This window comes from Physeter macrocephalus, chromosome 1 (genome assembly GCF_002837175.3).
Source record: "Physeter macrocephalus isolate SW-GA chromosome 1, ASM283717v5, whole genome shotgun sequence".
Classification (NCBI taxonomy): domain Eukaryota; kingdom Metazoa; phylum Chordata; class Mammalia; order Artiodactyla; family Physeteridae; genus Physeter; species Physeter macrocephalus.
In genome coordinates this window covers 31,777,753-31,800,759 of record NC_041214.2, presented here as the reverse complement: position 1 = coordinate 31,800,759, position 23,007 = coordinate 31,777,753, and the positions used below count along the sequence as shown (strand labels likewise).

The 23,007-nt window shown below is 32.8% G+C and overlaps 1 protein-coding gene across 4 annotated transcripts in view; it reads right to left on the bottom strand.

The window, feature by feature from the left end:
• Window positions 1-23,007, bottom strand: part of STAG1 (STAG1 cohesin complex component) — a 459,692-nt gene that overhangs the window by 33,399 nt on the left and 403,286 nt on the right. For 3 of the 4 annotated variants that reach the window (XM_024131797.3, XM_024131796.3, XM_055088101.1), the window contains exons 17-22: window positions 19,432-19,524; window positions 19,241-19,330; window positions 18,877-19,080; window positions 17,608-17,678; window positions 16,149-16,236; window positions 7,670-7,750 (exon numbers count right to left, since the gene is read on the bottom strand). In XM_024131797.3, coding sequence (XP_023987565.1) covers window positions 7,670-7,750; window positions 16,149-16,236; window positions 17,608-17,678; window positions 18,877-19,080; window positions 19,241-19,330; window positions 19,432-19,524 — 627 coding nt within the window. The remainder of the gene's footprint in view (window positions 1-7,669; window positions 7,751-16,148; window positions 16,237-17,607; window positions 17,679-18,876; window positions 19,081-19,240; window positions 19,331-19,431; window positions 19,525-23,007) is intronic. The other variant, XM_028489469.2, reaches the window with a different exon arrangement.

Here is a 23,007-nt window from a genome sequence, read left to right as displayed (position 1 = left end):
GCCCATGGGCTATATAGTTTGTCCAGTCTGTATTGGGCTATAAAGCTCTTTGGAGGTATAAACTGTGTTATGCTTATCTGTACTTAGCATCATTACTAACATATAACGAGGCTCATTTAATTATTTTTCAGCTCAACTAAATCATTCTATCATAGTAAATATGATAAAAACACATGTAACTAAATTCATTCACTTGGAATGCATCGGTGTCACCACTGTGGTAGGGTAAACCCTATGGAGTATCTTTGAAATTGCTTTCTTATATGAATAACTGCCACTAGCTTCTCTTTTGAGGCTAAGGAGTGAGTGTGCCACTCTTGTTAATACACAGTAAAATAACTACTGGATTTTTAAACCCCAAATGTAATACCTAGTTTTCAATGTTGTTGCTGTTCTTGGCGATCTGAATCCCCACCTGCTTGACTCCTGCCATTGCTGCCTCAAAGGCTAATCCACTTATGATCCAGGAACCCTTAAGCTGCCTACTGTAGTTCCAAAACATCTTCTGATTTCTCTTTTCTGTGGTGTACAAAGATGAAGAAGCTAAAGGAGGAGTCAGAGGAACAGGGGAAAAGTAGTGACTGTTAGGACCAAAGCGAGAGATTTGAATTCCCAGATTTTCAAAATACAGATGGAGGACAAGAGCATGTTTACATGCTCCCATAACCTTATATAATAGTTCATTTAGTATTAATTTTTGGTTTTGGCAGGGCAGAAGATTAGGAAAGCACAGACTAGGACTGCAGTTTAATGCCATCAAAACAACAATTATTGTTGACTGAAACACTTCTTTTAATCTTCCCAACAACCCTATCCAGCAGTGAATATCACATATTAGGAAACTGAAGTTCAAATGTGAAGTAACTTGCATACCTTTGTCATAGGTGGTAAGAAATGGAGTCAAAATTCAAACTCGGATTTAACTCCAAAGACCATGCTCCAACACAAAAAATGCTGGAAATATATCCTATTTATAAACTGGGAGCTTCTTATATATATAAATTAGGTGAGCAACAATAAGTCATTTAAACAAATACCTAGTAATTATGGAATGACCACTGGAAAAAAAAATTTTCAAAATAAAAAACCTACTGTGGAAAGGAAAAGGCATTACTTTATCAGGGAATATTAAATAGGTTAAAACACTTATTTCCTTTTACTCAAATAAAAGGCCTGACAGGAAAGTAAACTTTTATCATTAATTTTGGTGGAGAAAGATCTCCAATCTCTGTACTGAAAAGTGGGAAGTGTTAACGTTTCATTTAAATATTCTTAATGTTGCTTTAGGCCTCTAATAAACTCAGTTAAAACACATTTTTACATTACAATAATTGTTATTTAGAATAGATCTTCTCAGTCCTGGCTCATTACTTAGATTCTGAGGTATTAAATATCTTAGGAGTTAAGAGTATTTATAAAGTGGTACTTTAAAGACCACTGTCCCTGTGTAAGTAAAAACAGCATCCAACTGGACAGGCTAGGGAAGCTGAGGAAGCCTTATACTGTCCTTCAAGGGGTGGGAAGGTATTCCTTACCAGATAGAAAGCTCCAAAAGTAGAGGCCCAGGAATAGGGTTGCAAACACAGCATAGAATTCTTAATAGAATGTTGGAATCATGACTTGTAAGTTCTCTTCTAAGTTGAACATATTTACTTCTGATTTCCACAGGTTTTTAGAATGTTAAGAGTTGGATAAAACTTTGGACAAGTTCAGAGTTCAGTATAAACAGCCATCTACTTATGTATTCCAGATTAAAAAATAAGAACATTCTGAGAGCTGAACAAGAAATGAATATAAAACAAGTCCTGGATCTTTCTCTCCTAACTTTCCTAGACCAGCCAATCAGGCACTTGAGACAGGATATATTAATAGAAACAAAGCTATCAAAGAATGACTCTGAAGTCATGGACCAATCAAAAAGAAAGGCTTAAAATTAACTCGATAGTTACTGAGGATAGTCTTCTCATGAAATAAAAGGTAGGGGGAAAAGATCTAGAAAAGAATGAAGTAAAATGGTTATAAACTACTAAAAATTCATTCCTAGAGGGATAGCTATTATTTCCAACTCTTGGCCCCATTCCCTTCCCCTTCAAAGCAGTTAACTCTGCAGATGGAGAGGTACTATCTATATTTTGTTACTATAGGAATTTGGGTGAAGGACCTGAGTGAGCTAACTCTTCTTATTCATTGCTATTCTAAAGGACTGGGAAGGGGAGAGGAAGAGGTCTAGAAAGCAGCCTGTAGATTTTTATACACAGCAAGGTTAAACATGTCTCTTCATGGGGCTTGGCCACCACTAGTCCCATGTCCACCCTAAACTTCTCCTTTCCCCAGTTTGTTTGGAGGTAAACAAGTTGAAATTTGCAGAGGAGAACCTTCAGTCAAGAGGGTAACGGAGGACCAAATTTCACAGTAAACATGCTATACTCCTCAATAATAATTTGACTTGTAGCTCTCTGGGGGATGTAGATTTTCCTTAAAGACTTAGGGATAAGGCCTGGGTCCAGAATGCAGGGATGTTTGCCCCAGGCCATTTCTACTGCTGTCTAGAATAGAAACATGCAGGGTAAGGCAGACAGCACTACAAATTTAAGACTACAGAGAGTAGGACAGCTCCTCCCAGGAGGAAAAAAAATTGAGGATAAATTCTAGATCCCCAGGCCAAAAAAAGGCAATAGGGGCATTAGTTTAGCCCTAACTCTTATTTACCTGGCTCTTTAAATGTCTTTGTATATGTCCAGAAGGAGCTGAAGGAAGAAGGATGTTTTCTGCTACAGAGAAGAGAAACTGAAGGCTGCTTCTACAGGACCAGCACTAGGGGGCACCGGAGCAAAGTATACTGAGCATGACCTGTGAGACTGCCAAAGAGCTTCAACTCTGGAAATTAGGGGAACAGAGGAAATACCCATTGGTGAAACCCAGTGCACTTCCATTTCAAATAAAGATCTAATCCTGTTCTTGATACAGTCGTCTCATATACTTCAATTTATAGAATACTGTTTACTGTTGAGTTAAATTATAATTTGAATTTAAACTTCAAATATAACTACCATTCATAATCCCCCGAATGACAGTGTTCATGACAATAGGGAAGAAAAATAAATTTTAGAAAGTACTCTCTAAAGAGCAATTTGGCAATATGTATTAAGCCTTAAAAGCATGTACAGTTTTTGATCAAGCAATTCCATTTCTAAGAATATAAGATGTAACAATGCAAAACACAGAACAAGCTTTTGCACCAGAATGTCCACCACAGAATTAATTTTATTAGTTAAAATGTTTAAACAACCTAAATTCCAAGAGAGGAGAGTGGTAAAATAAATTATGGTATAGCTACACTAGGGACTACCATGCATACATTAAAAATATTATCTATAAACATTTAATAAATGAAGAAAATGTTATGTTAATTGAAGAGGAGACAAAATTATAAATACATCATGATCTCAGTAAGACCGAAAAATATGTAAGAAAAAGTACTAAAAGAAAATACACCAAAATATTAACAGTGGTTATCCACAGGTGGTAAGAGTTAGAAATTTTATTTTATGTATATAGTCTTTACAATGAACACATACTCAAGTAAGAAAGCTCAAATTTAAGAAAACCATTCTACCTTATATTTTACACCAAAAACAAATAAGCATAATTTATTAAAAATGTGACCTCTTCAGAGATTTAAATGAATTTCTATAAATGTAACAATGAGTAGAGAAAAAGAGAGCAGTCAGGTGGCCAGCTCCTCACTAGATAAATGGCTCATTCTATATTAACATAATTATTCCACAACAAAAAAACAAAATTAATTCATGTAATAAGACTTTCAAGTTGTCTCTACAAAATCAATATTACAAATGTTAAATATATAGACCCCAAGGGTCTGCTGTATTACATTTAAATTTCAGGAAACAAATTAAAGGGAAAAAAAGGATAGAGAATTTCAGGTGCATCATTAGCAAAGTCTTCCATATACTTTAACTAAGCCACTGACATTACAAACTCAGCCATTTAAAATCACAGTAACTTCTCATTTAAATACCTTTAGGGATACAGAATGATGAAAGAAAACTGCCATGTGACATAATTTTTCAATACCCAACTAACTGATAACTGATACTGCTAGTTTGTGTTCACTGAGGAGTCAACCAGTGTGTCCTTAGAAAATCTGTTTTTAAAAAACCACCACCAACAAAACTCTATAAACATAGTTGTATTAAAAGCTTCATAATACAAGATTTTAAAGAGTACTAACAGAAAGACACTAGGATTGAGATTCAAAAGACTTGCTGTTAAGTCTGTGATTTTAGACAAGTCTCAATTTTTGTTAAGTATTAGGTTCCTTATCTGTAAAATGGGATTATAACATCCACTTTATAGGATTATTAAGCAGATTTAATTAAATTACAGCATTTATATTAAAGTGATTAACAAAATGTAAAATATCAACAAGGTAAAAATAACAACGTCCCCTTTTAGGCCTTACCTAAAACAAACAGGTTTCATCAAGTTATTTCCAAATTCCTTTATAGCTCTAATATTACATTTACAAACAACAGAAGAATGCTGCTACACCAAATAAGATACAGAACATACTAAGCACTTTTCTAGTATTCATTCAGGTCCAACAACTCAGTGAGTTATATGTGATAAACCAAAACCTATGATTAGAAGATGGAGAATCAAGAAGTTTTCGTAGTAGTAGTTTTTAAAAATTAATTTTTGTGATATTAATATTCACTTTAAATATCAACAATAAAAACAATCCCTCAAAAAGTATCCAAAGGTATAAAGGGAAAAGTAAATTTCTTTCCTTTGTATGCTTGCCCCCAAAGAATTTCTATTTCCCAGAGGTAAACACTGTTAAGATTCTTGTATATTTATCCACACATCTTCAGTATAGCAGTTATTAACCTTAGCATAGATTGCAGAATTCTAGAGCTAGAAAGAATTGGCCCAATACAACTTTAAATTTCATAAAATGTAACCTGAGACACAGATAAGTGATTTTTCACTTGTTATTAGTACCTGGAAAGCCCTTTACAACTGATAAAATGCTTTGATATAAATTATCTATTATAAAATTATTTAAGTGACTTGCCTAAAGGTTATTTACACAAGTTAATGATTTGGCTGAGACTATACTTAGGAAGCTGATATCTTATCAAGTGGGATGTTAATAATATAGATTACATGTGTACAAAGCTGATGTATGTGGCTCTTACATTTTCAGAGATATCCTATATCATATAGGGGATTAGAAAGTTTGGCAATTCCTGATCTTGTGATTATTATAAGTAAGAATCATTAAAATAATTATTTTAAAAGGAGGAATATTAGCAACGAAAGATTAATTTTTCAAGTTTGCATGTGTCCTGAAGATTCATGTTTTTCAAGATTATCTCTTTGAGAGAACCACTTTTAAACTATAGATGCAACCGATACACGATTACTAAATATACTTTGGTTTACAAAAATTATCAACAACTTCAAAGTGAGAAGAAACAACTTGAGAGACACCTAAGTAAGGAGAAGTTCACATGTGATATAAATGCACACAAAACTACAAATGGAAATCAACTGAACAATAAAGCACCTAAAAGATGCTATGGCATTCTTTCTGGAATGAAGAAAATCAGTGTTGCCTGCAAAATCTGCATTGCCACTGTGGCAATGACAACAACAAAATGTGTAGAATGATTAATGACAAAAAGGAAGTTATTTTTATTAGGAGAATGTATCAGATGAAAATTAAACAGAAAGGCAAGGAATCTCAAAATAATTCTGCTGTAACAGGATTAAAAAAATAGAAAAAATTCAAAGAAGTAGGTCCAAGAATACAGATTCTCACTCTAATTATGGAACACAGTTGTAAAATGACAAAATTTAAATTAAATGGAGGAAATAACCACTAATTATGCTAAAGTCTTAGGCTAGTGTATATTCCAAATTTACTAAAATGTAGTTATCAACATTTAGTTAAAAGACAAATAACTCAGATAACCAAAATGATGTCAGTGGAAACAAATATAAAAGTCAACCAGGTGAAAAAATCAGAATAAAAGTAATTGTGTATAATATATAAACTCTTGCTTTCAAATTTTAACTTACATATTCAATCTCCTTTAATCTTACCATATAAAAGAACATTTTAAAAACCATGAAAATGTAATACAGTTTTAAAGTGGTTTTTGTTTCCAATAAAAGGAGGTTAACTTTGATTTTTGCTTTTCAAGACTGAAACTGTTAATAAAATAGAAAAAAAAACCCAAATACTTCCAAAGGCAAAGAAATCCTCAAATTATTCATAGGAAAGGACAAAAAGAAAAGAAATTCTTTCTCCGAGAAAAGAATGCTCCATATCAAGCAGTTGTTTCTATATGGAAATGTATTATTTACGTTCTTTACTAGATGAATAGCTTGTGTTTTGTTAAGCTGAGGATATGTAAACATCATAGTATTTTTATTTGGTTATTTATCAAGTGTTTGCTCTTTACTCATATATTCAAGACTCTTTGATTTCATAAAACAATTGAAACATATTTGTTCAAGACTCTTTGATTTCATAAAACAATTGAAACATATTTGTTTTATATTTAAGTCAGATAATTCCAATGTATAAAATACATTTTTAGTCTGATTCTCTTCATGGTTTCTAATTTTCTTTTTAGTAGATTTATTTATTTATTTTTTTCACCAGGAGCTCATTTTTCTTAAAACTTTGTGGAAAACTCTTTGAGGCAAGTTCCTTTAGAAAGGATTTATATTTAATTGTCTTAGGTTACTTGGGGATACCACCACTACAGAACATTTTAAATCAAAATCTTATTTTTTCTGTTTTTTTTTTTCTTCTAATGGACCACAGAAATAGTATGAATTTAGGGTGCAAACCTATGTGACAGTTAGCTCATGGTTATAAACTTTCATAGGTGACCTATGTTCCCCCCTTTAATTATGACAAATTTTAAGACAGGCTGTTTTCCTTATATTCCCCCATGAATGGAACTGTTACGGATTTCTAATTTACCCTCATGCTGGGTGTAGCTCTTTAGGATCCCAAATTTATCAAGGGGACATGCTACCATGCTACCTATTAGACTTTCCTCCTCGCTAGGGCCTTGGGATTCGCCTAGATTAGAAAATATCCTCAAGGTTAAGTAGGCTTTAGTACTATGCTTGACTCTCTTGGATCCTAGTTTCACTTAACTTCTGGTTTGTATTTTCCCTTTTGTTTTGCATGGTCACATGTAGATTAAAAATTAAAAAAAAAATTCTTATCCAACGATGTAAACTTAAAAAAAAAAAGTGTTGTTTTAGTTTGGGCCCCAAGGTGCCATAATGCCAGAACTGAAAGCTACATACTTCTGTCTTTCAATATTATTCTCTTTTTTATAGCATGTCACCTATCAGAGCTCTTGTGGTTTCAACAACAGTTATCTCTTATAAGAATTTAAACTTTGTATACACATATAACTCTGTGTCTATTGCTCGAAAAACTGTTTATCTTCCAAAGAGATAAAAAATATATATATAGCAAGAATTGATAACAATAATTATATATTTTATTAAAATTATAATTTGTTACAATAACTGATATAAATTATTAAATAATGAATTAAGCAGTTATTTTGCTTTAGTAGTACCCCTCCTGCCTACAGAAACTCTTACTTACTTTGGAAGGAGAACCATCAGTAATTTTCACCAACTGCCAAAGAATCGAGTAATGGGAACACTGCAGTGCCTGTACGACTATCTGTATCAAATAAAAAATTCAAACAAATGAGACATAATTTACGTTTGTACAATATTAAGAGAACAATATCATAGTTTTTATCTTACAATAAGGTTTCAAGTCCAAACACTTGTAGAATTAATGAGAATGTATAAAATAATATTTAGTTAAAAAAAGACAAAACCAACATATCAGTCTAGAGAATAAAGATATAATGTATCTCGATAAATATGGACCCAAATGATACTACGCTTTAAACAAAACTGCACTGTCAGAATACTTTGCTCACTCAGATTTTTAAGGGGAGACTGAAGAAATTGTTTTTATCCAAAATACCTAAATGATTACTTATTTTGTTTTAAAGAATTTTTAAAATAAAATACAACACATACAGATATGTGCATAAAACATATACAAAACAATGATTGAAGTATATCAAGAAAATACTGTGTCAGAGATTAGTCTTTGTAGAAAAATGTGGATATTCTTTGATATGACACCAATACTCCAATTTACATTTGTGAGAGAAAGCAAAAGACATCTTCCTCTTATTATGAAAATAGTTTGACCTTATGAGCCTGCCCTGGAAATTCCCCCAGGCTCCCTGGACCACACTTTTGAGAATCACTGCTCTGGGAACAGGATTGCTGGGTCATATAGTATGTCTATATTTAACTTTACAGTAGATAGTACCAAATTTTTGTCCACAGTGGCTGTATCTAATAGTCTTTAACAGTTCCTGTGGCTCCATGTTTTTACCAACATTTGATATCATCAGATGTTTTAAATCTGGTGATTTTATTATGTATGAGTAGTATCTTAATGTGGTATTAATTTATATTTTTCTAATTACCAATGGAGATGAGCATCTTTTCATTTTTTATTGGGCCTGAATTCCTGTTCTGTGAAATGTTTATCCATATTTTTCAGAGAGACAAATAGAAGAATTTAGGAAAATAAAAACTGGTTAAGAATCATAATAAAAAAGAAAATTTCATTTTGGATAGGTCTTTTACTACATTTTTGTTTGAATACATGGTACATCTTTATTGCAATAAAGCATGTCTGATAATATGATATTCCATTATTATAGTGTCTCTATTATTTTCTCATCTTGATAAACTAAAAACCCTAAGAGAATGCAGAGAATAAATCAAAAGAGAAATCAGTAAGTGGAATGCTTCAGGAAGTACAATTTTGGCTGGTTTTACTTTAAAAATTTCAGGTTTCAGATCATGTAAGTAAAAGATATCTCCAATGCACCTACTCAGCACTGAAAATAACTCATCAGAATTAGAGGGATGAGTGGTGCTGCTTTTCATACAAAACTAATGAGATGTCAGGATTTTATTAAACATGATAATTAAATGATTGATTCATGTCAGAATGCCAGAAACAAGACTACTGAAACACTGTCAACTTATGAACATTAATGCTAAAGAAATCATCTTACTATACTTAGGGGATACTCAATATGGTACACCTCTGGTTCTGAGACACCTTTTGATAATCTTTACTTTATAATAAGAAGTACTAAAGTGGTTTGTGTGATTTAAAACTTTTTCTTGAATTTGAAACAATCTGCATTGTTAAATTACTAGAAGAGTGATACACAAATCAACATTAACCAATGGGAAATTAAGATATGGAAAAAAGTAATGTTGAAGAACTGCTTGATTTTGGTTATATCTATCCTAATCATTACAAATATCATTTCCTTTCCTTCTACATTTCTATGACCTATATACTAGGAATTATTCAAAGTGTGTTCCAAAGTTGTGCACAAGTTTCTTAGATGTGGTTATAAGAGGAGAGAGACTGGTCACTTCAATACCTATTTCCAATAGAGCATCTCCATTTTAATTTTCAATATATTGGTATTCATCATACATTTACTTTAAAAGGGCTCCACTGTATTATTTTAAAATAAAAAGCTCACTCTCATTGACTGGGAAACATTTTGCTTTCTCACAGGTATAATTACATAACAATACAGTTGATCACACTTCAAAAGAAAATTCAGAACTCTTCCTTCCAGGCTTTACATCAGTCATATTGATTTTATCCCCCATACTAGCAATGTTATCCTAACTCGTCAAAAGTTGTTTATTTAGCAACTTCATCTTTCTGTAGTACAGGTAAAACAAGAAGGACAAACAATAAAAAACTGAAAAAGCCAAATAGGTGCTAACCTATTAGCACCACAGTCCTTCTGCCTTTTCTTGACTAACACTGCTCTGACCCTGGAAAGGATCTTCAAATAATTTCAATTATTAGTCTGATGACTAAGAATTTCTTCCAACCCTACTCTTCTGATCTCATTTTTCCACAAGGTAATGATGTACCTGGAAGGACATAGTAATGTATATTGTACACTTCTGGGCAAAAATTAGTTAAGAAGCAGGACTGCCTTCTCCATCTTCTCCTTCCCTATCTGCCAGCAGGATACCAATAACCCAAGAGACCATGGGTCCCTGAATGACTTAGCAGTGCAGTGACACACCGCTTCCTTTAATTGTGCCTTATAGTTATGTAAGTGAGAAATAAATTTCTATTGTGTTAAGCCTCTGAGATATTGAGATTAATCTATTATAGCAGTTAGCATTACCTTAACCAACATAAAAATTATTTTTTATTAGCCTTTTATCTTAACAATTACTTTTATCTATTTAAAGGAGCTAGCTCTACCTTTGATTAGCAGATTGAATCAATGAGAATCGTTCAACCTACAGCTAATGATATATCTTGAAAATGAAGACAAACTGTATTATTACATCTAAGTTAAGACCGAGAGATAAACTCTTAGAATGTTTAAACTTTAGAAAAACTGAATTTGCCTGAAAATAAAACCTGACAGGAAACTAATAAATGCATGTGTAGATATATGTTATCTACACATATGGGACATATTTAAAGTTCTGAAAATCCACATAATGACTGGGATAAATTTAGGCTCTTTTACTTTTCTGTTTGCAAGAGACTTTAAGGGGAAGGAGGCTCAAATTTTTTAGTGGACAAGTACATGACAAAAGAGTGAACTAAACTTAATACTAGTCTGCTTCTAATATCCAAAACTGATCTTTTTATCATATTTAGACTTGGTTAACATGAGTGACATTAATATTCCCTTTTAAAAAGAGCCTTTAGGTACAAATTAATAATCAACATGGTTTCACCAAAAAGGGCATAAGCCTGGTAAATAAGCACATGAAAAGATGTTCAACATCATTAGCATTAAGAAAATATATATTAAAAAGCACACTGAAACACCACTACATATCTACTCGGATGGCTAGAGTAAAAAATACTGACAATATCAAGTGCTGATGAGGATGCAGAACAACTGGAACTCTCATATGTTGCTGGCAGAAATGCAGAATGGTACAGCCACTCTGGAAAATGGTTTGGCAGTTTCTAATAAAGTTAAACATATGCTTATCATAAGACCCAGCAATTATACTCCTGGGCATTTACTTTAGAGAAATGAAAATTTATGTTCAAACGAAAGACTGTATACAAATATTCATAGCACTTTTTATTGTGATAGCCAAAAGTTGGAAACAACCCAAATATCTTTCAACAGTTGAATGAATAAAACAAATGGTGGTGTATCTACACAATGGAATACAACTGAGCAGTAAAAACAAACCAACTACCGACTCACACAACTTGGATTAATCTCAAAGGCATTATGCTCAGGGTTTACATACTGTACAATTCCATTTATTTGTAAATCTCAGAAAGACAAAACTATAGTGATGGAAAACAGATAGGTGGTTTTCAGGAGTTGTAAGTAGCTCAATCATATGACTATAAAGGGATAATATGAAGAAGTTTTGGGGATGATGAAACTGTTTGTTTTGTATCCTGATTGTGGTGGTGACTACGTAAATCTATACATATGTTAAAATTCATAACTTTACACAGGAAGGAAGACAAGTCAGTTTTACTGTATAATAATTAAAAAAATAAGAATCAATGTGGCAAAGAGCAGAGTTTGCAGTAACAGTTTTGAGTAAATGTGAAGAAAAGCACATTGACGCTAGTAACAAGCCTTAATATAATCATAAGCAAAAACTGGACTAAAATTAAACAACTCCTGTATTATGTTCTGTCTAAAGAAATGTGTTTATTTCCAGTTCACAATGATAGGTTAAGTACCAGCATCTAATCTCTCCCCACAATTCCCACTGAAACAATACAATACAAAAGAAGTATAGAAAAAATAAAAATACAAAATAATAAGAGTTTGACATGGGGCAAACATCAGAAGGCATGGGATACTATAAACAGTAGTAGCAAATTAGCAGTAGAAAATTTGAAGAGACAATGAAAAGAATTTAAAAGCTTGGTTAAAGTGGGTATGCAACAGCTATCAGACTTTAGGCAAGTTATTTATTATCTCTAAGTTTCAGTTTCATAATCAATAAAATGAGAATAATGATATATATTCTATAGGGTTGTCATGAGGCTTCAAGAAATGTATGCACATAAAGACTTGAAATAGTACCTGGTACATAATAAGTACAAAACTTAAATTATCTATTATTGATGGCTTGATAGGCCCAAAGTTACTGATATGATTACATTTCCTTCTTTATGGGTTTAATCACACTATTTTGTTACATAGCATATATTTACCAAAATAATTTATGAATTGTTCTTTATTGGCTTTCAATTTTTAGAATCTGGAAAGACATTCTTAGAACTATGTATTGAAGCAGGATTTTAATATTTAATTTTTCTTAGATGTTGCCTAAGAGAAGGTTTAAACTTACAGATATACAGATATACCACCAGGAAATTGGCACAAAGGCCACAAAACAGGATAAGAATTTTAATATTTTTTTGCCTTCATTTTACAAAAAAATGTATGAAGAAATACTATAATAAATTCTGAAATGTGGGTTCTTTACAAACTAATGACTATTGTGTTAAGGAATTGCAGTAAGTTTTATATTTTCCATAGGTTAAGAATTCATTAGCATAGGGGTAGGCATAAACAGACCCTGGAACATATTCCTGTGCCAGAAGTATGGAAGTGCTCAAAAAAATATTTAAAGCACATAGGAACAGGCTGGAAAGAAATTCCCTCTGGCTAAATCTGCAACAATTTCAGCACCAAAATGAGTAACAATAGTACTGTTTTAACCAGATGAACAGAATAGGAATAAAACAGAAATCCATGAGTCCATACTGATACTAAATTTTTAAAAATAAATTTAAAATTTAAAAAGGTAAACGAATGAATAAATACATAAATAACCAAAGGGAGAAGGGAAAGTTCTTCCTGATAGCAGAGGGCCAACAAATAAATATAAAATAAATGACAGAGTTAGAAAATCACCACTTAAGTTACCATTTTGTGACTATCATAATAATAAATGAGTCAGGCAAAATCACAAAAGAATGCTCAAATTATTATGTTAAAGTTTGATAAGAAACAGGATTATTTACACAGTCTTAAAGAATATTCCCACAGATTACTTATTCATTAAAAAAGAAAATGGTAACTCTACACGGGAGATACTTAGCAGACCTCACTTACTAAAGTGATCAAAATTAATTATCACCAATACTGAACAAACTGCCATCATGTGCTTCCTGATGTGATTCACTGAAAATAGAATATCATTTATGTAGCATTCCTGCCACGAATGCATAATCTCAATCTAAACGTGTAGATCAGACAAAAGTAAATGGAGAACATTCTATAAAATAACTGGTCTGTACTCTTCCAAATGTCAATGTCATGAAAGGCAAAGCCTGAAAAACCATTCAGATTAAAGGGGAACAAAAAAAAGACATTACAAAAATGCAATGTGGGACTTCCCTGGTGGAGCAGTGGTTAAGAATCCACCTGCCAATGCAGGGGACATGGGTTTGAGCCCTGGTTGGGAAGATCCCACATGCCATGGAGCAACTAAGCCCGTGTGCCACAACTACTGAGCCTGTGCTCTAAAGCCCATGAGCCACAACTACTGAGCCCATGCACCACAACTACCGGAGCCCATGCGCCACAACTACTGAAGCCCACACGCCTAGAGCCTGCGCTCCGCATCAAGAGAAGCTACCGCGGTGAGAAGCCCGTGCACCTTAACGAAGAGCAGGCCCCGCTCGCCGCCAACTTGAGAAAGCCTATGCGCAGCAACGAAGACCAAACACAGCCAAAAATAAATAACTAAATTTATTTTAAAAAATTTTCTAAAAAAAAAGAAATACAATGTGCTATTATGGCTTGGATCCTGGGCTGGAGAAAAATTGCTATAAAAATATTATTAATATTTATTGTACACATGCATATTAATATTCTATGGGGAGGAAGAGCGAGAGGGAGAGCGAGCAAGAGAGAGGCACACAAGCATGTAAGAGTACAACTGGGAAAAATTATTGACAATTGATGAATTGAAGGAAATAAGAGTGTTGATTTTTTTATTATAACTTTTCTATAATTCAACTTTAAAAAAAGTATTTTGAGAATAGCTAAATTTTTTAAACTTTGGTTTTACCTATTCTACTATAATAGTTAAAATAGCACTGACATGAGAAAAGGTAGATCACAGAAAGAGAAAGGAAAAAAGAATTCAGTTAATCCTGAAGAGTGGGATTGTGAAACTTCTAGTTGAAATGGTTACCATGGGAAACAAAGTCAAGCATATAAGGACAATACAGTCCCCCCAAAATAGCTAGAAAGTTTTAAGGTATCTTCAAAATGTTAAGCATAACTGAGGGTTAACAAACAGCAAACACTTTGGCAGTTCTTTGATATCCTTGCTCTAAGAGTATTTTCTTGGATTCTAATGAAAAGGAACAGAGTTGGAATCTAAAAAAGTAAGCTTGCACGGTCCTATGAAGAAACGGCTGAATACGGGTTTTGGATTCTCAGTACTGGGTATCTAAAGAGATGTTTCTAAGAGGTGCTAAGTGCTAAATAATTTCTGATTGCTAAAATGAATAAGAGTACAATCTAGTAGTGAGGTATTCAAACTTCATACACATGTTTAAAGTAGTAAAGAATATGTGTCTAAGAAGTTAACAAAGTTAAAGCAAATCTCACATAAATGCTCTCTTACTCAAAGAAATTAAAATAAAATTGGGTAGATAATGCATATGCAGTAAAAATAAATAACAGAAAACCAACATAATCACAGAAAAACATTGTGAGACTGTAACAAGTCAGGTCTAAGACAATAAATGATGGTATGGAGAATTAAAAATAAACTTAGATATAGTTATAATCTCCAGATAAAACAGAGAACTGCTATTCTTATTCTCTTCTTGAGGAAAAGGTGAAAACCAAAAAAAAAAAGATTATCTTAACTATCATTCCCTTTCAACTCTGAAGCACAGCTTAGAATATCAGTGAATTGCATTTAGGCTACTGAAAAGTTTGAGATGAAAAGAGGATCAATGCTGAAGAGTCAACAATAAATGAAGAAAAACAAGGGGTCAAATTTTCAGCATTTTTCCACAAACTATAATAAAACACCTAACACAATCAGGGGCATTTGTTATTAAGAATGGCTACAAAGTAGAGATCAAAGACATGAATTAAGGCAATTTAAGAGTTAATCATAGCAATAATAAAGCATTGTTTCTATGATGAACTTTTAACATGAAATTATAATTTTGTTATATCTATTGATTACTTTAGTATAATGAAGTGTCATCTAAGCATCCCATATTACCAAAACAGGAATGGATGAGCTCACACCTAAACACCACCTTATACCTAACTTATGGGGTTGGTGTTTTGGTCTACATGAATGAGTATCTGCAATGTATAAAATAACTCTTAATTCTTAATAACAGATTGTTACTGTTAATTAGCAATAATTATAATTGTTAATTAGTAAGTAACAAGTTAGTTCTCATACAGAAGTATTAAATTCTTAATTCTCTGTATGATAATTAAGTTGACTATTCCAAGTCTCTTCCAGACTGGAGAAAGTTTGTTGAATTCCTGCCCTTTTCACTCCAATTTACATATGAATGCAAAAAAGTATAAAATCTGCTAAAGGCCTCCAAACTTATGTAAATATGATTCACCACAAAAACTAAGCCGTATCTAAGGCTTACTATTATCATTACCTAGAACAGTGCCTGAAACTTGTGAAGTTTTGAAATTGCTACTATAGTAAGTAATGGTATTTTCCCTAAAAGAGTAATAATGTTTATGTCAAAATTAAATATTAATATTAAACTTTTGCTACATTATAGCAAACTTTTTCTATTCTTTTCTGTTCAAATCTGAAGATATATCTATCTGTAACACTGAATCACTATGGCAATAATTCTCAAAGGAAGTGGCTGCGTTTAAGAATGATCAACTATGTTCCATGAAAGGCTTTTGATAATCCTACATGGTATCAGAAAAGCTTTCTAAAATGACACAGAAAGAATATCAATAAACTCCTACCTGTTCTGGCATAGCTCCATGTTCAATTCCAGTCTTCAATAATCTGTAGCAATTACCAAACAGATCCCATTTTGTGAGATCATGAGCGCTAAAATAAACAAAAATGCATTAACTTTATTCTAGAGTGGAGGAAGGTTTAAATTTGCTGAGCTCAGTTTCAATGGGGGAAGAATAAAGTAACTTCATTTCCTAGGAGAACTGTAAAAGTTCCATAAGGAAATGTTCAAGTCCCCAAACTTAGAAAGAAAAAGAGAAAGAGGGAGAGGGAGAAAAAAAGAAAGAGAGAAAGAAAAAAGAAGGAAGGGGGGAATGAGAAGGGGGGAAGAGAAGAGGGAGATGGGTAGAGAAAGACAGAGTGGAAGCTGATATTAGGAATTCATTAAAAGAAATCAATAACAATAAAACTTCATATGTTAAAGTGAAGGTTACCATTTCTTTCTTTCTAGTATGTTTTAAAGCACATTTAAACAAATTCATTCAGAATTTCAAAGTATAAATACATGTGTATTTTTGAAAAAGAGATTTGTATTCATGAGATGGAGGTAAATAAAGACAAAGTCAGGGTAAAGGAAATATGGCACAGTTCAAAAACTTTAGTGTAGCTATCTATTTACATGTGCTGAGGACTTCTGAATGAGATAACACTGACAGTGTAAATTCTCATGAGCTCTGCTACTAAAAATAGCACGATTACTGGCTGTCAACTTTTATTTTCAAACGTCAAAATATTTTCTTAAATAAGAGTTTGTTTCTCCATGGAATTCCAAAAATGTACTTGTGTATGCAGAAAAGGCTTAGATTTTAGACACTGCTTTTGAAATCTGAAGTATTCATCAAAGTAAGGGCTACACCTAAACATTCTTTTTCACAACAAAGTTCTTTATTTTCCTTTCTTTATGGAGAAGATAAGCATGTTTCATTACAAGGAATATGCAAGTTACAATTTGAAAATGACACCTATTTCATTGATCTGAGCCTCTTTTTCCTTATTCAAATCCAACAGTTCTGTCTACATAGTAAGAACACAATAATAAACAAACTAGACAAACAAGAACAATTCAGGAAAAAAAGCTTATAGAAATAATTTTGTGGCTTTCTCCAAAGCTGTGAGTTTTATTTAGTAAGATTTCTAAGAGCTATCAACTGAAAATTATACCTATAAAAACTCTAGCTTGCAGAATAAGCCCATTCAATTTGTTAATTATACTGATTATCTTAAACTTTTACAGTGTACATTCATTACAAAGAATGATAAATCTTACTCCTTAAGTAATCAAATTATAATAAAAACTCATAATTTATCTGGAGGAAATCTGAATAAAAAAAGAAAACATCACAACATCTCAATATTTCTCTAAAATTTCCCATTGTTACATGGATGTTAAACATTACAATCAGTTTGTTTTATGTTGACTAATATAGGTTATTCATTAAATCTACTTTAAATAAAATGACATACTTGTGGAAAGAGGTTAACCGCTTTAATGTAGAAAGAACATTGTAAATATCATCATCATCAGCTTCTTCTCCCTATAAAAAAAAGAGCAGACAGTGCCTTAATACCATAAATTTACTCATCCTCAAATTCACACGGAAGTCTATTAATACTTACTGCCTAAAGAAAAATTCTTTTTTATTATATAAATAGTATACATTCACTGTTGATAAATGAGAAAATACAAATAAGCAAAAAAACAAAAAGTAAAAAACACCCATAAGCCCAACACCCAGAAATAACCACTTTTGCATTTTAAACAATGTCATAAATGTGACTTTGTACAATTTTCTGATTAATACCTTTGGATAAATTCCTTGAAACTGCTGAGTAAAAGGATAGGTACTTTAAAGATTTTATTGGTTATTTCAAAGACTTTACTGATTGTCAGTTACACCTGTAACTTCAAAATCACAATGAAAATCAAAAAATGGTTGAGGGCTTCCCTGGTGGCGCAGTGGTTGAGAGTCCGCCTGCTGATGCAGGGGACACGGGTTTGTGCCCCGGTCCGGGAAGATCCCACATGCCGCGGAGCAGTTAGGCCCGTGAGCCATGGCCGCTGAGACTGCGCGTCCGGAGCCTGTGCTCCGCAACGGGAGAGGCCACCACAGTGAGAGGCCCGTGTAAAGCAAAAAAAAAAAAGGTTGAAAAAACTTAAAAGTAAAAATTAAAAATTAAAAGTAGGTGAAAACCGATTACATGGATTAAAAGTAAATCCTATCAGCCTGCCTGTCAGGACATACAAAGCTGTGGGAATTCCAGATTGCCTTACACAGATTGAAAGGAGAGGGCAAGAGGCAGGAATCACAGAAATAATTATAAAAATAACCAGTTGGAGATGCTTGCTGCTATCTTGGGCACACCCCTGGTAAGCAGCCATCCTTTATAAGCACACAATTTTTATGTTCTATTCATTAGCACATAATAGTTCAGTAATATTAAAATGCAAATTAGGTCCCAGGAATAGAAAATGAAAAAATGACTTAAGTCAGACCTTTCTTAAAAGAGAAAAAAAAAAGTCTGTCTTTTATGAAACAGGTTTTTAAAATAAAAATGAAGTGTAACTAAGGCTGATCTTCATAAAATGAACAACTGCAATAATGCTGCTAAGTTTTGAAAGGAGTAGAGAATTCTACTAAATTTTATTTTAAAATGGAAACAATTTAAAACTCAGCTACCTTGAAAAATTATTAGCCAAAATCATTATATGTACACATTAACTTTAAAACAGACCTCTTGCAATAGATCTTCCACAGAATGATTGAATCGATCTACAAACTCATCAATCAGTTGGCTTCGAGCTATGTCAACTCTGTTCTGGATGGTATACTCTTCACTGCATAAGATGCTATAGGTTTTACTGCAGGCTTCTAGAACATCTGATTCTACGTGTTTCTCCACAACAAATTTAATCTGTTTTAGTAAAGCATCTAGATGCTGAGGAGGAAAAAAAGAAAAACTATGATATTTAGATTAATAATAAAAATTTTAAAAAGCATCTGTCAAATAACAAATAAGCCTATATATTACATGAAAATAAAATAATCCAGTTAATAAAACTGACTATAATAGCAGAATTTCAATTTTATAGTCTTACCTTTTCCATTCTACCTGTGCTATAAATTTCTAGATCAAAATACTGTGGGATTTGTAGCAAGTTTGCTACCTTCTCTGCATCTGCAGAATACTAGAAGGAGAAGCAAAGAAAACGAAGTAACTACTTTAATAGTACAGTGTAATAAGCAAACTCAGTGGCATATTATCACAAAACTGTAAATGAAACTGTACCTTTGATAGCAACATAGGCAGTGTGATGATAAAATGCTCAGTCAATTTGTTTCTATCATCAATCTGAGTTTTCCTTTCTTTGGCAGTTAGCACCTAGAAATAAATTTAAATGGGCAAAGAATAAGAATGTCATGTACTAATTTATAAATCTAGAATGTTACAAAGATGATGAAGCACTGGCAGATAACAGAATTTTCAGAAAAGCTTATTAACAAACTACTAAAATAAATGCATCTAGTTTTATTCAAATTACTTTATTACTATTACTTAATTAAATAGCTACTTATTTTAGATAAGTTACTACTTGTTTAAATAAAAACAAAAACATTTCTAAAAAGCCAGTTATGAATATAAAAATACTGGAACCAATGGAGAAATAATTTTTCTAGAGTTTTAATCTCAATATGTTAACAGTTATCTCCCCTAGGTTAAATAAACAATTCTAAAAGTACTTTAGCAAGTAATCCTTTTCTAATACCATCAGCAGCTAGTAAAATTTTCACTTGTTTTTGAAGCATATACTAACAATGTCTCTGGACTCATTTATATTTGATTGTTCTTGTAATTAAGCCATAAATCTTTTAGGCAATAATCAAGACAGAGGGGTACAGCCTGTGATCACTGAACAGATTAGAGCCCTTCACCTTAGCCTGTATTCAACTAGCTAAACTATAGGTGGTTCCAAAAATAAAATATTAAAATGCAGGCTCAGTTAGGATAATTATTTCCCCAAAGTATTCTGCAGTTTATTATCTTGAAGGAATTTACCATCATAATGTTGAATGGTTTTATAGGACAGAAACATCCCAATGTAAATTGCCACTTTATAAATGTAAACCCCAATGTTTGAGAATGTATGAAAGAATAGGGCCTCCTATCTGATTCTTCTTTCAGGTTGTTTTCAACCTCTTAAACATATAAAATAAACATTTTGGAATGATCTACCACCAAGTGTCATGTTTAGTTCTGCACAAAGCAATTAAAGGGGCTACATGTAAAGTGAAATATACATCTAGAAATGTAGGCAGGATATTGAGAAGTCTTGAAATTCATTTGACAATGTAGGAAAGGTCTAAGGATGTTGACTTTAGGGTAACAGCTATTTTGATTAAACGGTCATCGTGTCAGGCACTCTACACACATGAACTCATTTAATCCTCACAATATCTCTGATGGGACAGCAAAAATGGCATAATACCTATGAAAGGGAATTTGCCAAAATCCAACAAAATTGTATACATATTTTTCCTTTGCCCCAGCAGTCCCACTTTAGCAATCTACCCCACCAACACACCTGGTACAAGTACGAAATGACACAATATTATTTGCTGCACATTATTTCCAACAAAAGACTGACCCAAAAGACTCTCAATACTATATCCACATAATAGATCATATATAGCCATAAGAAAATGAAGATCTCCAAATAAAGTTATGGAGTAATACCCAGGATATACTGTTAAATTAAAATGTAAGGCACAGAACACCATATAAAGTATGCTATCCTTTGTAGAAGACAGGAGATTGAGAGGGAGGAGAATGGAGAATAAGAATACACATATTTGTATGTGTGCATGCATTTATCTATATTTGCAGAATGAAATACTGGAAGGATAGACCAAAAACAAATAAAAATGGTTACTGGTAGTAAAGGGGTGTAGAGGGATGCATATAAGAAAGACTTCTCTAAATATACATATATATTTTTTACATGGTTTTGACTTTTTAACTATGTAAATTTTTTACACATTTCCAAAAAATAAAAATGGAAAACATAAAAGCAAAGAGGTAAAAACCCTGTTATGCTAAATTTAAGTCAGAAATATCAATATGAATGCATGATTTAAACATATGTGTATATATAGAGAAATATATATATTTCTTAGCTCTGTGTACGAATGGTGCCTAGCAGAAATGATAACCAATTGACAATGAGTATCCCTAGTAACAAGATTTTGATCTTTACATATTACTCTATATCAAAAGGAACAAGGGCTCGTGGGAGATTCCTGTGCTAGGGTAATGTAGTATCAGCCTACAAGGTGACTCCCAATTGACCACTGTCTCCTGGTATTCATGCCCTTAATAGAATCTCTTCTGAAAATGAATAAGGCTGACGTGTAATCTAAGGAATATTGTGGGAATTATATTGTATGACTCTTGAGGTCATAAAACACACAAAAAACACACAAAAGTGTCCACCTTACTCTCTTTTGGACCATTCATACTGGGAGAGGCTGGCAGCCTTGAAACAGTCCTACTGAGAGGTCAACATGGTAAGGATCTAAGGCCTCCCACCAACAATCAACACTAACTTGCCAACCATGTGAATGAACCGTTATGGAAGAAGTAAATTTACTATCAAGACTTCAGACGTTAAAGCCCTGGCTAACATCTTAACTGCAACCCTATGAAAGAATCTAAACCAAATGAACAGCTAAGCCACTCACTAATTTCTGACCCACAGAAACTATACGAGACCATGAATATTTATTGCTTTAAGCCTCTAAGGTTTGAAGTATGGTAGTCCCCCTCTATCCATGTGGGATACATTCCAAGACCCCCAGCAGATGTCTGAAACTGCAGATCATTCCGAACCCTCTATATACTATGTTTTTGGCCGATACAAACATGCCTATGATAAAGTTTAATTGATGAATTAGGCATAGTAAGAGATTAACAAAAATAACTAATAAAATAGGACAATTATAACAATAAACTGTAATAAAAGTGATGCAAATGTGGTCTCCCTCTCTCTCAAAATATCCTGTATAAATTTAACACCTTTTCCATTTTAACTAAGAACTCATCAAGCACTGTGGCTATCACTTTTGCAGTTTGAGGTGTGACAGCAAAACTAATAGGAATTTCTTTTTCCTTCCTCACAATTTCAGATAGAAATCTATTCTTAACGAAGATCTTAGCAAACTCAGTATATGATCTTTTTCTTTCCTTGTTAACTCTAGAACTTTCACCTATTCACTTAAAGGAAGCACTTACGGCTTCTCTTTGATATATCCGAATTGCCATCATCACTACTCTTGGGCATTCAGGCGATTATTAAGTAAAATAAGGGTTACTTGAACACCAACACTGCAATACTGTGACAGTCAATCTGATGACCTACAACAACCACTAAGTGACTAACTGGTGGGATACACTGGACAATGGTATGATTCAACATCCCGGGCAGGATGGAGAAGGACAAAGCTGGATGGCATGAGATTTCATCATGCTTCTCATAACAGCATGCAACTTCAAACTTATCAATAGATTACTTTTGGAATTTTCCATTTAATATTTTTGGATCATAGCTGACTGGTAACTGAAACTGTGGGAAGAGAAACCATGGGTAAGGGGCAACTACTGTAACTTCTTTTACGTAGGAATAGATAACTAACATAGCAATAAAGGTAGAAAGCGAGCCTGGGACATTTTGCTCTGAAAGAAAGCATTCAAAAAATGATGACATGTCAAAACATTAAGAATTAGCCTGAAGGGGCTGTCATTCAAAATTAGGACACTACATATTCTTTTTTTTTTTTTTTTTTTTTTTTTTGTGGTACGCGGGCCTCC